General features: G+C 34.3%; 1 protein-coding gene and 2 long non-coding RNA genes across 3 annotated transcripts in view; 2 read left to right on the top strand and 1 right to left on the bottom strand.

Moving 5' to 3' along the window:
• The window catches only part of LOC148114094 (uncharacterized), an 83,282-nt gene extending 82,764 nt beyond the window's left edge, over nt 1-518 (top strand). The window contains exon 4 of the long non-coding RNA XR_015733821.1: nt 461-518. This is a non-coding gene — a long non-coding RNA (uncharacterized LOC148114094). The remainder of the gene's footprint in view (nt 1-460) is intronic.
• On the bottom strand, nt 396-3,066 carry LOC117664636 (keratin, type I cytoskeletal 24-like). The gene is made up of 3 exons (XM_034415754.3): nt 2,766-3,066; nt 2,038-2,264; nt 396-703 (listed from the first exon to the last, which is right to left on the bottom strand). The coding sequence occupies exons 1-3, from the start codon at nt 2,864-2,866 to the stop codon at nt 600-602; spliced, it is 432 nt and encodes a 143-aa protein (XP_034271645.2). The 5' UTR covers nt 2,867-3,066; the 3' UTR covers nt 396-599.
• Nucleotides 2,268-16,385, top strand: LOC148114093 (uncharacterized). Its single transcript, XR_015733822.1, has 2 exons — nt 2,268-2,791; nt 14,329-16,385. It is a non-coding gene; the product is annotated as an uncharacterized LOC148114093 (long non-coding RNA).
• The last annotated feature ends 618 nt before the right edge of the window (nt 16,386-17,003 follow it).

Raw genomic sequence — 17,003 nt, 5'->3', positions numbered from 1 at the left:
ACCATGCTCTAGAAAGTACTGTTGACCCAAAGTACAACATTTGATTCACATATATTTTATGTTTCCTTTGACCCACATATACTTTAAAAAGCTTATAGAATATAGATTGCAGTTATTCAAATTATGATGGCATTCCATAAAATGCTGTTTAATTATTCTGTAAGATTACTGATATGTTAATTATAATTTTGCATGACTGGACCACCATAAATCAGAATCCTGCCAGGTAGAATTTGGATAATTAGAGTGATTGCTACCTGATATAACAAATGTCTTTGTGGTGCTTTTGATTGGACTCTAATTTTGCTGCTTTATTGATAACTGACAACTACTGACATACACTGTGAGCAATATGTGATCAACAGTTTATATGTAAGCAAAATGAAACTTGACAGTTTTTGCTGCAACATGCAATGTTTATTGCGGAATGCCAAAAATGAAGTCAACATTTTCATTCTAGAATTGCAAAGAAGAAATATGCTGTGAAAAGAAGCAGTTGCAGAAGCCAAGAAAGGAAGATGATCCTATTTTGGAAGGTAGCTATCTGTTTCTATCTGAGTGCTGTGTTTCGAAAGACTTTGTAGTAAAGCTGAGACTGCTTATTTAATGGGTTTTTCTTCAACAGATTGAACACGAGTTGAGACAACTTGGTCACCAATTCTGTCTTCCACTATGGTTCTGATCACTCTTGTTTTTTGGGGGTCTGTAAAGAAAGAATTCAGAGATTTAGGAGAAAAATAATTATTTTAAATTCTAAGTCAATTTCACAGGAAAAGTAAAGGCATGGTTTAGATAAAGAGGAAGCTGTCCAATGTTGATTTATTGAGCCTAGTTTGTTTTACAGCAAAGAAGGATCACAACCTCATTCTGAAAATCTAAGGATTGTACCTGGTTCTTTGCGCAGGCAACTCATTGCTTTGTACTAAATCCTTCCCCAAATAATCCTCAGTGATTAAATAAAATATTTATGTCTAAAATATTGGAAGTTAACTCCCATCAACCAAAATTTGTATAACGCTTGATAGTCTATTGGCCACCAATAGGTTTCAGAAATGATGGGAAAGGAATGATATTTGACCCTGATAATTTCTTTAGGTTATATAAAAGATCCTATAACTTTCATTTTTGTAAAGGGCTGGCTAAAGATTACTTTTAAACAAAAAAAAAAAAATGTCAACTACTATTTTAAAAAATATTTAAGACTTTTTATATGGTTTGACTGATGGACCCAAATTACTGCAACAAATGGCATTTTTTAATTTTTCTATATAAACTACAGTCTTTATCAGTCCAGACATGTTGAATAATATCTTCTAATATAGATTGAGAATCTTTTTAATTTAAAAAAAAATCCCCAAAGAAAGCAATGGCAAATAAATGCCTTCTAGTGGATAGGAAATTAAATGGGCACACCCCTTTAAATTGTAAATTAAGCTTCACTTTAGGTAGTCCTTAATTTAATCTAAAAATATATATTGGCTATCAGATAGGGAAAATCTGGTGTCCCAGAATAAGCAGTCAGCAAATATTAAATATTGTATTTGTGTCAATTAATTAATGGAATCTAATCTCATATTTTAAAAATGCACTACACTTTAATATTATCAAGGCATTTGTTGCTGTTCTCTCAGAAATGTATCTTAAGGGTATACAAATGTACATTACAGCACCCATCTCAAATGTTTTATCTGGAAGGGAAAATTGAGCTGGCACATGCAGAAAATAGGAGTTCTATTTGCCAGATACAACTTTCATGGTTTCAGTATCCACATTGTACAGGATAACCCATAATACATATTTAAGGGAAAGAACACTGCTGGCCTTTAGCTTATGCATTTCTACACTATATGTACATAACAAAACATTTTAAAGTAAGGTTAAGTTTTTGCAACTCTGCTGTTTTAATATGGAACAAATCAACACTTTTTATGCTTCAATGGATAGCAAGATAACACTGTTTATCAAAATATGGAAGTAAATATATATAAAATAAGAAAAATGTATTACTTCTGGGATTGTTTCCAGATCCCAATTTACCTGTCTGTTTAGAATCTCCAGATCCAGAACCTTTGGACTGAGAGGCACTTCTAGATTGAGTACCAGAAGATGCTGATGATGATTCCCTAGATCTTAAATCTGAAGATCCTAAGGCTTTAGATCCAGAGCTGAAAGATGACTGGTCTCTAGATTTTGAACCTGTTTGTCCTCTGGATTTAACTTCTGAAGGTTGTCTCATGTCTCTTCTTCCTGAAGTTCTATCATTGCTTCCAGTTTCAAAATTATATAAAAGTAGAGAGAGACAGAGAGAGAGAGAGAGAAAAAAAACTGTTTAAACATTTTGTTGTAGATAACTCTAAATGTGATTATTATTTTTTTATTTCAGTTTTTGGGTAGAAATAATCAATGCAAATTTACTGTGCCTGTTTTTATTGGTTGGGAGAGAAGAGTCCATTTCTATTTCATGTTATAGAATAGAAAATACCTTTTAAAGAGAGGCTACCATTCTCTGTTCTCTATCATCTAATATAGAATGATATTAAAATTAAGGGAAAAGAATATTTGAGGAGTATTTGAGGAACTACAGGTCTGCAGCTACTGATTGACTCTAGCCTACAACATCCTCAGTACGGCTATTAGACAAAGCTTACTGTAGTTAAACCAGATCTGAAGTGGTATATGTTTCGGTGCTTTTTCAGGGAGAAACTCAGGTCAGGCAAGATCAAAGATTTTTAAGAAATACAATATTCTCCAAATTTTCACCTTACCTTTCACTTCCATCAAGGAGACTTCGGTAAGTGTCAATCTCATTTTCCAAGCGGATCTTAACATCCAGGAGCTGTTCGTATTCTCTGTTCTGACACTCCATGTCATCTCTTATCTGCTGTACTTGGCCTTCCACACTGCCAATCACTTCTTGTATTTGGGACAGTTGGGAACAGTACTGATTTTCTGTCTCTACTAGAGTAGACTCAAGAGATTGTTTCTGATGGAAAAATAAAACAGTATGAATGTAAAATGAACACTATGAATGCAAAACATGACTGAGTAATCTTTTTTTCTATTATCAAGAGCAATGTTCCCTTGGAAACAGTCTAAACAAACTTGTAGGCTGTGTGGAAAGTTTAACTATGGTGCCAAGTCTTTTTTGTTTTTTTAATCATATATATATATATATCAATGATTTTCCGATCTGTGTATTTCAACTTCCAGAACTCCACAGCCATTAAACTTGCACTAGTGCAGCATCTGTCAAATAGCATTGATTCATATATTTCCCTCATAACCTGCTTTTAGATGCTATATTGAATATGAATAAATGTAGTTTTTATTTTTCAGATGTAGAATTTGTTATCCTAATAAAGTTGGATATATTGCATGTGATTGACAGCTAACATGAAGTAGGTTTGAGCATGTTAGAATTCTAAGGAAAAGTATACAAGAATCTGTTCTTTTTCTGCAGTAATTAGTATGAGTCCTTTGTGAACAAGCAAGTAAGATATTATAGAATTTCACTCAAAGCCATTTTCTGTGTAGTATATTCCATATGAATACTTTCAAGTTCCAGCTACTAGACAACCTGATTGTGGGAATCACATTTGAACTAGCTGTACATAGTCAAAGATTCCTGGATTAAATAGGGAACAGCCATTGTTGGTGCCTCACCCACCCCAGCTACTATTTATCTCTTTGGGAAAGAAAAATGGAGATAGCCTGATTTGATTGACGCTCTCATGAATGGAATTTTGAAAGGCTCACATGTTCTCCCTATTTCTTTCTTTACTTCTTACACATCTGAGGACATAGGAATGAAAACTTAAGTCAAGGAAGAATTGTTAGTTATTATAGGTATTGTAGGTTTTCATCTCTGCTGGTAGTTGAAAGGTTAATTGAAGACTCTTGTACTTCTGTGGAAATAAAATGAACCATCTCTACTATTGCTTACTAGATTATGGAATAGCATACTAACATTACTAAGCGTGCAGTACTAATAAAGTCTCTATGTATTTTAAATCAATGGTGGATAGTTGTGTTTAGGGTCTCTAGGTGTTAGTGGTAAATTGTGATAAATTACATCTTCATAGCAATTATCAGAGACAGTGGGAGTTGTATTTTAGTAATACTTGGTGGTTACCCTGTATGCCTGTCAATTTCTCAAATTGTCAAGAATTAGAAAGGGAAAACTATGATAATTTGGGTTGGTTGCAGCTAGAATCTAGAACAAAGAGATTTACTCCAATTCACATGTCATAAGAGAATTTCTTTGTCAAAAGAGAAGATTAAATATTTAGTTACTCCATAATTTTAAAGCTACTGTTAAAATACTTATGGAGAATTTTTTTTTACCAGTGATTGTTGAGATTGCAGTTCAATTTCAAGACTTTGCAAAGTGCGTTTCAGTTCAGTAATCTCACTCTTGTTGGTACTGGTTTCCTCAACACTGGTGTTGATCTGCTTGTTCAGTTCTTGGCTCTGAAATATATCAGAATTTGAAAAATGTTGTTGCCCACAATTTTTAATTAAAAATAATTTTGTTTTAAAAAAGAATCTTTATAAAGAATATTATTAGGATATATTTCACCTGCTCATTGAACCAAGCCTCAATATCCTCTCTATTCTGCTCAGCCAGAACCTCATATTCACCCCTCATCTGATTGAGGAGAGTAGTCAGGTCAACTCCAGGTGTGACATTCATTTCCACATTGATATCTCCAGCTGTAGTAGAATCATTCATTGAGTTCATATCCTGTATCAGGAAGAAAAATATAATTTATTTCTGTTTTTAACAATTAAGACAGACTTGGAAAGTTTTGATTGAGCCTATCTCATTTTGCTTGAATATGTTCAGAAATCAATGTCTAACACACTTGGAAGTACAATATTATGATGCTATGAATCTTTACCACACACTTTCATGTCACACAATGATTCAATAAGTGTTTTAAAACTTCTGAGAGTCAAAAAAAAGCCTGTAGCAAATAGAGAAAATACCTGGCACTTTTAGTTTAATATTTTGGAATTTTTATTTGGCATGTGCTTTTATATAAGAATAATATAAATCCCCAAATTGACAATTGAAACAACCAATGATAGTTTCAATTTTCATTTCTACAAAGGTAAATATTTAAGCAATGTTATCCAGATATTTCAATGTATTAAATTTAAAGATCAGGAGAGTAATACACTTAGATAGCAAAATTTAAACCAAATGTATAATCCCTAAATTGCACTGTGTTTGTTGTTGGAGGTGGAGGAGCTTAAATCCATCTCAGCAATGTGCAGGATTTGTCCTTGATGCTTGTAAGTAATTGTTTAGACTGAATTTGACAACCTAATACTCTCCTGAATAAATGTAGATATATTTGGGCTCTGGATTGCAGCAGTATTTGAATTAACTATGAAGAATGAAATCTTCTATTCTACTTGTCATTTGAAGTCTGTAATAATATTGTGACTATTATATAATAATATTCCCCTCCCACATTCTCATTCTTTACTAAGGAAAACATAAATTATGGTGGTAGATTTTCTGAGAACCCTATAGGGCAAAATTGATATAACTGGTATTGGTCCAAACTCCAGAAAGATGTGGCTCAAATCCAAAGTGGATCTCAGGTGAGGGAAATATGTCAGCACTCCTCCCATTTTGTATTCTATTCATGATTGACATGAACATTTTGTTTATCCAAAACTAGAGTTGGATTAGGGGGATTATTGTCTTCTTCTTCTTCTTCTTTTTTGCTGAGACAATCCAGTTCAATCCTGTCCAATTCTTTTAATGCCAGCCAATGAGAGTTTTGCCAGGTCGCATTTTCAGACTTTCACGTATTAGTTTTTGTTGACATATATTTATCCCTGTTTTTATGTATAAATGAGCCCCAAAATAGTACCTCCTCATGATTTTTCTTCATCTGTTCCATTTCTTCAGTAAAGCTGCTAATCTGCACTTTAAAATCATTGCTTGTTATCTCAATTTCTTCCAGGGCCTTTCGTAAGCCATTGGTGTCCATTTCAACACTTTGGTGGAGGGCCAATTCATTATCATACCTAAAAGCAATTAAAAATATTGTCAGCTCCTGATACATCTGAGGAAAATATATTTTTCCTCTTTCCTTCTTTGTCTTCATTCAATGTTTTCTTCAGCTATTAAAGATTTGCTTTAAAACAATACTCCATATTTGTAACAGGCATGTTCTGTTGTTAAGTGACAAGGAATAAAATGGAGAGCTGGAGAGGAGTTACCCTATTAACCTGCTGCTCAGAAATATGGAGCAATGGAAAAGGTATTTGCTGCATTACCAATGACCTTTTTATTTATAGTAGGTAACTTGCATTGTGGTGGCTCTGACCTTTCACCACTATGGCATCATGTTAAGCCATTTTGGAGCCATAGCAAGTAAGAATATTCAAAAATACATCTGAGTTCAGTATTGCATTCCTTACTCTCTCTCATATAGACAATTACTGTCAGCAGTTATAATCGTCAGCCTGGCAATATATTTTCTCTAAACTGAGAGTTGATAGCTAACTTTAATAGGAATTTGGAATTTGCTTGTATTGAAATAGATCTCATTTGCTTGAGATCTGTTTTTTATTTTAACCAGCAAAGCTCTTTAGTTTAGGAGGCACATTCTTCTAGATCATGAAGAAAAACAGAATATAGGAAATATGCTAATTTCCCTCCTACTTACTTGAGTTTGAAATCAGCACCAGCCAGCCTAGCATTGTCAATCTGCAAAATCAGTGTTCCATTGTCAATTGATGCAGCAATTATCTAAAAGAAACAACATAGAAAGTTTATTTAACATAGATAGTTTTCAACAACTTTAATATTGCAGTCCCACTGCATAATTTTCTGAATTGAGCATAAAAGGTGAGCAAAGCTAGGCCATGGGCCATATCCTCTTCAGTATACAAATTCTAAAGTATATTAGCAATAGCAAAAGCACTTAGACTTATATACCACTTCACAGTGCTTACATCCCTCTCTAAGTGGTTTACAGAGTTAGCATATTGCCCCCAACAATCTGGGTCCTCATTTTACCAACCTTAGAAGGATGAAAGGCTGAGTCAACCTTGAGCTGGTGAAAATCAAACTGCCGAATTGTTGGCAGTCGGCAGTCAGCAAAATTAGTCTGCAATACTGCATTCTGACCACTGTGCCACCACGGCTTATTAGAAATGGAATTAGGTTAATATACTCAATACTTCAATTGTTGACATATTTAGTAAATGTAAATGTATATTATATAAGGTTTTTTTCCTGTGTTCGATTGTTTTGATTCTTGGAGACAGCCTAAACAAGTCCTTGCAATTTTCTTGGCAAGGATTTTCACAAGTGGTTGCCATTGCTTCTTTCCTAGGGCTGAGAGAGAGTGACTGGCTAAAGTCACGCAACTGACTTTGTGGTCAAGGTGGGACTAGAACTCTCAATCTATTGGTTTCTAGCCTGATGCCTTAACCATTACCCCAAACTGGCTCTCCTATATAAGATACTATGCCACATAAAGTAGGATAATTAGTAAATATCAGATTTCTTTCAAGCAATCAGATAGCATCATTCAAGAACTTTCAGTAAGATCTCATCCAAAACCTAACAAGACTGTTTGTTCTTTCCTGAACTCAAAAGTTATCTTATTATTGCCATATCATAAACTGTGAGAAATTACAGAGGTGTGGCACTTACCTTAAACTTTTTTTTTATCTTTAAAGGAGGGTGACTATCATTTCAGCCTTATCCATGAATAAATACATATCTCAGTTGGTTTATTGAAACTGAGACTGTATTGATGAAAGCAATACAATTTACTGCCTTGCATCACATCTGTTAAAGATAAAAGAGTCTCCAAAGGAGGCATTCGCAATTGAGAATTCTACCTCCTTCACTATTCCCCTTCCAGAGTATATGCTCTTCTCATGCAGAGCATTCCTCAGATATTTCCTGGTCATTAAACTTGGCAATAGGAACTGCCTGCTGTTAATGAACATTAGAAACCACTCTGGCTCATAATCTCCTAAGACTAACATGGCATCATCATACAGTAAAAGATAAAAAATATTTATCCTACTAAACTTCTTTCTTTTCTTACCTGATTCCTAAGGTCATCAATAATGGCATAATATTCACTATAGTCCTGTGGTTGTCCCCCTTGGTTTCCTGCTCCAAACATTTCATACCATTCTGCAATTTTGCTTTCAAGTTCACTGTTTGCCTCTTCCAGCGCTTGGACGTTTCCAAGATAAGTTGCTAAGCGGTCATTAAGGTTTTGCATTGTGTGCTTCTCATCACCAGAAAGAAGGCCACCTTCACTACCTGCAAAGCTACCAAATGCTCCAGCTGAACCAGAAGTGCCCCATCCAGCACTCATGGTCCTCAGTCTGCTGCCTCTGCATGCCAGGCCACCAGAGACTGATCTGCCCCTGCTGTCTACCCCTCCACTGAAGTTGCACATGCCCCATGCTCCACTGCCACTGCCAGCACTGCTGCCACCACTACCAACGAGCCTGCTACTTGATCTACTACTAAAGCTGCATGATCCACCACCAGATACTCTTGTTGTTCCTCTGCTACTGCGGGAGGAAGAAGCTTGTCTAGATGACTGGCTCAAGAAGCTCATGATTCCAAGACAATAGAAAGGATCTTCCTTGTGCAGAAATGTAGCTAAGGTTGTTCTTGGACAGTGGTTTTCTACCCTTTTATATGTCAGTTTAGCACTGCATCATATGCACAAATGAATGATAATTTTGACAACAGATTAGCCTAGCCCATCATTAAATAATTAAAATAATTATTAGATAATCCTAATACATATATTTAGGCTCTCCCCTTGATTATTCACTTGTTGAGATGGAAAATAGGTGGAGTAGTCTGGGTCAAACCTTTCATTATAATTCAAGCATTTTTTTTTTCTAAAACTCCTGTAAAAACTTTCCTTTTTATAACTTTGCTTCTTCTTAATGTAGTACAACATATGTATATTCAAACTGTTCATATTTAAACTGTATTTTATTTTACCATATATGCTCTTTCAATATAATGTTACCAAATTTTTCTTTGACAATGAAATGAATGAAAGTTCCATGCCATATTAGATTGATCGCTAATAAACGAGGCCAATTGTTTGTACATGTAATCATATTTAGGGATAATTCCAAATCATTTTACTATCATTAATAAGATCATATTGTTTCCTAGCATAGTCATTTTTATTAATATGTTTTAAGTAATTTCTAATGTAGCGAATAAAAAGACAAAAGTAAATTTATTTCACTGATCTTCAATTGAAATAAAGCATAGTAAATATAAGTATTTTATTTTTTAATTACATTCTAATGGGAGTCCATTCCATTCAAGGCAGCACATTAACACTATTTTGCATTTTCAAATCAGATACACGGAAGCTGGCTATCCTAAGAGTTGCATGATAGAAGGAGCAGAACAACATAAAATTCAGCTGATTTGCCCAAATATTCCAAGAAATACAGGGCTAATATATTTCATATTGTTGGTTACGAGTTTAATCACTTTCCCATTGTGTCCCATTAAAAATAGAATTTTAAAGAGCTTTTAGAGATCTTTAATGCTATAGAATAGAATAGAATATGTATGTTCTGAACAAACATATGGAGTGTTATACATATCTTCCCTTAATTTACAAAGCTATTAACACAACTTTCCCAGCAATCTTTTGTCAGCCTTTTGAGGTAGTCAAGGTGAAAAGAATGGGAGTTGCTAGAGAAATGGAAGGTACTTTGATGTGGTTAGGCTAATGTAACAAAACTTTGAAAGCCTGTCAAAGCCAGTGTCTACTTCAAATTATACCTAATATAGCCAAGGTGCAGTTGTTTTGATTTTCTTTCTCACATTTTCTACTTTCCTAATACTCAGATATCTTTTCTGTAATTATTCTACATTCATTCTAGCACACCTTTTGAAGTCTAATGTCCTTGTTTGCTCCTTAATTTTTCCAGTTCAGGTGCTTCTATTTCCCCAATTAATATATGTTTAAATACACTACCACTCTATTTGAGTATAGTTTTTAGGAGCATATCTTCCTTTATCATAATTTTTTGATTAGAGAAAAATGAATCCTCTTGAATTCCATTTAGTCCTAGCGGCCAAGATCTATTCACTCAAACGGGATTCACTCAATTCACTAGTGGTGATTCCTAGTACTTAGGAAGGGTTACACTTTGCTTCTGTATTATTGCATTAATCCTTAAAAAGTCTAGATTAGATTTTGATATTGAATGTTGAGCAGCTCCTATGTATTTGAATAGAATAGAATAAAACTTTATTACGGTCATCAACCAGCAGTAGACATATAATAAATTAAAAATAATACTGACATTAATCGTGAATAATATCATCTCTGTTATGAAAATACATGATCTCAAACCTAATTTACATGCGTGTAGAGCCAATAAGTATGTGAGTAAATGTATTGTTATAGATATCTCAAAAAAATTGGCACCAGTTGACATTATAATTCGGTAACCAATTTTTTTCTTGTGGACATTGCAGCGACAATATTTGAAAGTAATGGGATAAGTCAAATGATTTTGCTGCAAAGATTTAAGAGTAAATCCCTTAAATCACTTAGAGGATGGTAAAATAATTTTTTAAATTTTATTTGACAGTAAGAGGTGATTTATTGGTTATTTGACCATGACATTGTATAATAAAATAAAATGCCTTATAGGCAAATATATTGCCCAGTTTCATGGTTGATTATTTATTGACAAGTATATATGGCTCCCCAGCTCCCACAAATTGATTCTGGATGGCATTTATTTATTTATTGAATTTTTATTAAAGCATGCTACAAAACAATTTTTATTAAAGCATGCTACAAAACCAATTAAAAACAGTGAAAGGAGTAAATAAAAAATAGACCACAAGCAAATAAATCCAATTATTTTGATTCAAGCACAATTTTTTGCTTAGCAAAGTATTTTTCTCTTCACTGCCCTGTCTGTAGGTGGGAACTGATTGTGCTGTTGGTGGCCAGTGGCTGCTGAACTATCATGACATGCTTACTATATACTGGCTAATTATAACTGCTTTCAGGGAGCAGATCAGGTTGTTGTTTTTCCCACCAATTAAGTTTTAGCCAGAAATGACTGTTGATTACTTAAATCTCTTTTTTTCTATTAAAATACTGTTTTATGTAGTTTTTTTGACAAACCCTGAAAGATAAATTCATGGTTTTAAACCTCAAAAACAAGTTTTTTAGCCTATTATTCATCCCTCAACTGTAGTCATCACATCTGAGAAAAAAATGAGTATCTTCTGTGTAGCTTCTGTCTCATTTAACTTAAAATCTGACTATGTCAGCTTTTAATAAGATTAATAAGTTCACAAGGGCAAGGTATAACACCTATAGTGTGTAGGCCATCTCATGTTAACCCTACTTATTCTCCAGATTCCACTCCATCAGTAGCATATATATGAGAGTTAGTTCAAGGAATAGATGCAGACATGCCCTATTTAATGAAAGCAACAGGCTTGCGGCCCCCTCCCTTGTATGACCGTAAGAAAATGAATGAGATTTCTACCACTCTAAATTGTCCATAGGTATTGGTGTTTCATCTGAAATTATGGTGAAACTCTTACGTTAGAATCTCAATTTTCCTTCCAATAAGTGTTACTAAACAGAATTCTGAGAGGCTTGTTTTTTGGGTTAGCAGTTTCCTATCCAGATTGCTAGGGAGGAATATCAAATAATATGGATCAATATTTTTGCTGATTTTACATTTCAGCCTTTTTGTGGAATACAATATGTAAATATCCTGTTATATTGACCTAGTAGAGTAGTGATGAATTCATAATTACTAGATAGTTCTTGAATTTTAGTACTAAAGTTAATCTAAAGTTTTATCTTTTGCTCAGCACAGTGATTTTACAATGACAACCTCCAGGTTTAAAGCCATTTAAGTAAATACATTCAGCAAAGATCAGTGTATGTCTTGAGTACTAGTGTCAAACATTCCATGCTGTTAAGTTACTGTTCCTGAAGTTTAGGCTGTCCAGATTTTGAGACTAGAGCCCTCTTCCCATTGAGTGGGGAATATCTAGGTCAGCTGGTTGCCTGATAGAGATGCCACCAAACAAGAAATCTGTTGAATTTTAAATAAATGGATGCAGAGTTTGCATAGCTTCACTCTAATCTTCATTTCTTGTTCTGAGATATTTTAAAACAATTAGATAAGATTTGCAGGCATAATTATTCTTTGTTTATCAACCTCCATTTAAATAAGTTGAAAGCTTCTTGTGCAAAGAAATTTTCACCAACGGGTTGTCATGAATTTATATCTCTTTGAAGTTCCTTCAATGCCTATAATTCTATGATTCTGCATAAAGAGCCTTATTCCATCCTAGGCAAATTGTTGTACAATCTATTTTTGAAAATTCCAGTCATGGAGTACCCACAACCCCTGGAGGCAAGCTATTCCATTTGTTATTCTCACTATTAGAAAATTTCTCCTTACTTCTAAGTTGGATCTTGCTTTAACAAGCTTCTACTCTTTACTTTTTGTCCTGCCCTCTGGTGCCTTAACGAATAAGTCAGTTTCATCTTTGTGACAGCCCCTCAAGTATTAAAAGAAAAGTTATCATATTGCCCCTTCCCAATTCTTCTCTTTAAAAGGTTAAACATAACTAGCTCCCTCAAACTGTTATCATATGATTTAGCCTCCAGATCCTTTATCATCTTTGTTGCTCTTCTCTCCACACTTTCTAGGATGACAACAACTTTTTGTATTGTGGTAACCAGAACTGTACATAATATTCCAAGTATGGTCTCACCAGTATAGTGAAAAGCGGTGCTGTCACTTTTCGTCTTGATGCTATCCCTCTGTTGATGCAGTTTAGGACTGCATTGGCTTTTTTGGCAGCTGCAACATATTGCTGGCTTATACTTTGGTAGTTGTCCCAGTTACTACTGTTGAGCCAGGTTATTTTTGTACCCATGCATTTGTTTTGTTTTTTTTCTTCCTAAGTGCAGGATGTTAATTTTCTCATCACTGAACTGCATCTTGTTCCTTAGGGTCCAGTATTCAAGCCTGCCAAAGTCCTTCTGGATCTTGAGCCTATCTTCCAAAGTGTTGGCAGTTCCTCCCAACTTGGTGTCATCTGCACATTTGATGAACTCCCCTTCTATCCCCTCATCTAGATTATTTATGAAGATGTTGAAGAGTACTGGCCCCTAATCTGAACTAAGAGCTTCCCTACTCAATGCTTCTCCCTCTCTCTCTTTTTTAAAAAGTTTTTTATGAATCATTCAAAATTAAAAACATCGAACATAGATATGACATCACTGGTTCTAAATATCTTCCAACACTTTAATACAAATTATGCTAAAGTTAATATTGTACTATAATTTTTTAACCTTATATGTTATTTATACATAACATCATACTAACCACCTATATCATATTTCCATACAATTATACATACTTGTCTATTAATTTATACCTGTATCTATTTATGCAATTTACATACATATTTATCCATCATAACGGATAAATATCCATCTCATCCAACACTACACCCTTGTCTCGGCTATCCTCCTTTTGTCTAGCTATTCGTAAATGCTTCTCTCCATGTAGAGCTAGTTCTTTTGAGGAGTATCTATTGAGTGTAATTGGTTAGCCAATCGTGAATCCAGCTGGTGATAGCAATAGCACTTATATACCGCTTCTCAGTGCTTTATAGCCCTCTCTAAACAGTTTACAGTATATTACCCCAGCTATCTGGGTCCTCATTTTATTGATCTCAGAAGGATGGAAGGTTGAGTTAACCTTGAGCCAGTCAGAATTGAACTCCTGGAGTGAGCACTGAGTTAGCCTGCAGTACTGCATTCTAACCATTGCACCACCATGACTCTATGGTGATGGTGCTATCTCAATCCAATATTGTTCTATGTTACTAAGAAGTTGTTTATGGTTTGCTTTGTCAAATGCCTTGCTGAAGTCCAAGTATACCATGTCCACAGCCATCCCAAAAGTACTTTTCAAAAGACAACTGGACTTTCTTATTTCCTTGAAGACATTTCACTTCTCATCCAAGAAACTTCTTCCGTTCATTCAGCTTTTTGGATAAAAAATCTCCAAAGAAAAAACAAAGAAAATCCAGTTGCATTTTGGAAAGCATCTTTGGAACAACCATGACTGGGATGATAGAAAATCTCTATAGACATGCCCTGAGCATTTCGCTGATCCACTAATTTAGTTACTTTATTTTTAAAAAGGCTATAAAATTTGTTTGGCATCTTCTGTTTTTTTTAAAAAACCATGCTCATTTCTAATAATCACCTTATTTGTTTCTAGGTATTCACAAATCCTCTGCTTAATTATCCTTTCCAGGATTTTCCATGGTATTGATGTCAAGCTGATCAACTCTTAATTTCCTGGATCCATGTTTCTCCCTTTTTGTAAATTGGAACCACATCAGCTCTGGTATTTCCCCTGTGCTATATGAATTTTGAAGGATTACATTCAGTGGTTTTGAAATTACATCTGCCAGCTGCTTCAAAACTTGGGATGCAAACCATCTGGCCCAGGTGATTTGCATTCATCCAAAGTGGATAGGTACGGTATTTTCCTACTAATTCCATGCCCATTTTGACTTATACACGTTTTATCTGCCTTGGTCCTACTTTTGATAGGTTGAGCTATTTCTTCCTTTTTAAAAAACAGATGGAAAGAAGAAATAAAGCAATTCTTCTTTCTCTCTGCTGCCTGTCACTTCCTTGCCATTAATGGACCTATTGTTTCCTTGACTTTCTTCTTGTTCTTTATATGTTGAAATAAACTTTTTATTACTACTTTTGGCAAGTTTAAATCATGAACGCTTTTCTTCTACTCTTTGGTTGTAGATTTCCTGCAACCTGTTTCTCAAGTTGAGCTGTTGGTGGCACCAGCATAGGATTTACACAATGCATTTGTGTGTTTTGATGTTTCTTGGTTCCCACCTTTCCCGTTGCAGTTTGTATTTTAGCTGATGATATAAAATTCATTGATTGGGAAATATATTACAAAACATCAGCATTAATTTGAATCAAGGAGTGGATGGAACTCAAAAACCATAGACTATTGAATTTGGAAGGATTTGATCTTCAGCGAGGATGGCATGCCTTCTTATGGGAGGGCACAGACAAAAGGCAAGAATATTTTCAGAGACATACAATCAGACACGCATTATACCAAACATGGCAGAATGTTAAAAAGGCACATTATTACAAAATCCCGGAGTGGTTGTCAACGATGGAAGCCCAGATCTATCCAAATGCCATGGACTATAACAAAACGAAAACTTATAAAGATCTGTTAAACAATCAGGGGGAACTAAGAACGAGGCAAGAACTAAAAGAGATGGGTACAGACATTGGTGGCCGTATATACAAATAAAATCAAGATACAATAAAGATTTGGCTCAATTTGTATTTCAAAAAGGTCAAACAGAATTAGATAAAATTTTGTAAGGGACACAGGACAAACTGATCAAAAAAAATTTACAATTACTTACGAGGATATAAATTTGAAGAAGAAGTAGTGAAAGAAAATATGATAACCTGGGCAAAAAATTTCGGTTATAGTATTCAATTAGACAAATGGGAAAAACTATGGAAAATAAATTATAAATTGACAATGTCTGTACCCTATAAAGAAAATCTCTATAAAATGTTTTATAGGTGGCATTTGCCACCAGCCAGATTGGCAAGAATGTTCCCCAGCACGCCATCAACATGTTGGAAATGCAACCACCACAAAGGCACCTATTACCATATGTGGTGGACCTGCCCAATGGCGAAACAATATTGGCAAAGGATCAAAATACAAATAGAGGAAATAACACACCAAAAGATAGAACTAAGACCAGAAAGCTTCTTATTAGGCATAGTGAATGGATACTATGAAAAAGAAACAACTTATTTAATTATACATATGATAACAGCAGCACGAATACTATACGCGCAACACTGGAAGAGTAGTGATATACCAACACCAGATAAAGTAATCAATAAAATTATGGAATATGCGGAATTAGATAGACTCACAAAGGAATTACAAAATAGAGAAGAACATGACTTTTACTTAGTATGGGAAAAGTGGTATAGTTGGTTGAAAGATAGGAAAGAGATGAAGCAATAGGAAGTAAATAAAATGACCAAATATAATATGATGGAAACAAAGAACAGGCATAGGTCAACAAAGATCAATATTAGATAGACAAAAGGGAATGACCAAATAAGGAAGAGTCAAAATACAAAGAGAAATGTATATTATAGTTGCGACAAACTGGACATGTATTAAAATGGATGTTTATATGTTTTTATGTTTTGTACGTTTCATTGTTCTGTTTAGTTTGTACTTATAAATAAAAATTGGAGGAAAAAAAAATTCATTGATTCCCATATTGTTTTGTGGTCAATGTCAGTGAAAATAATAATAAGAAATTTGTAAAGAGTTCAGTTGAGAAGCAACTTTCAGAATTATAAAACATTAAATGAAGTGATGGCATTGTTCTGAATGGAATTAAAAGAGAATCAATGCATTTTAACTATAATTCCTAATAGCACAGTTTTTACAAGCAGTCTACCTTGGGAACTATTCCAGATCAAATTACTCAAAATGCCTCTCAGGCTTATATGTGGCAGTATCCATTTTACTTCATTCTGCCACTGATTCATTCCAAAACATCATGTCAAGTAGGTTTTGGCACATGGCTGGATCATATATAATATCATATGCAGCATGATATCTGGTTCTGACTGCATTCCATTTTAGCCTTAGATAAAATCCAATGGTTGGGCAAGAACAGTGTGTAAGAAGTAAAAAATTAACATAAGTTTAACAGTTGGTTTATTTATTTCTTCTCCTTTAAATTAGGCACTGGAAGAAAAAGATTAGGAGAAAATTGCGGCATCTTTTGTTCCTTATTTTGAACCTACCAGTCTGTAGTTAAAATATCAGAGGCTGAAGCTTTGGATGATGGATTATTC

Source organism: Pantherophis guttatus, chromosome 4, assembly GCF_059756535.1.
Source record: "Pantherophis guttatus breed Tessera chromosome 4, ASM5975653v1, whole genome shotgun sequence".
NCBI lineage: Eukaryota > Metazoa > Chordata > Lepidosauria > Squamata > Colubridae > Pantherophis > Pantherophis guttatus.
Note: the sequence above shows the minus strand (reverse complement) of the source record. Positions and strands in the feature narration are given on the sequence as shown.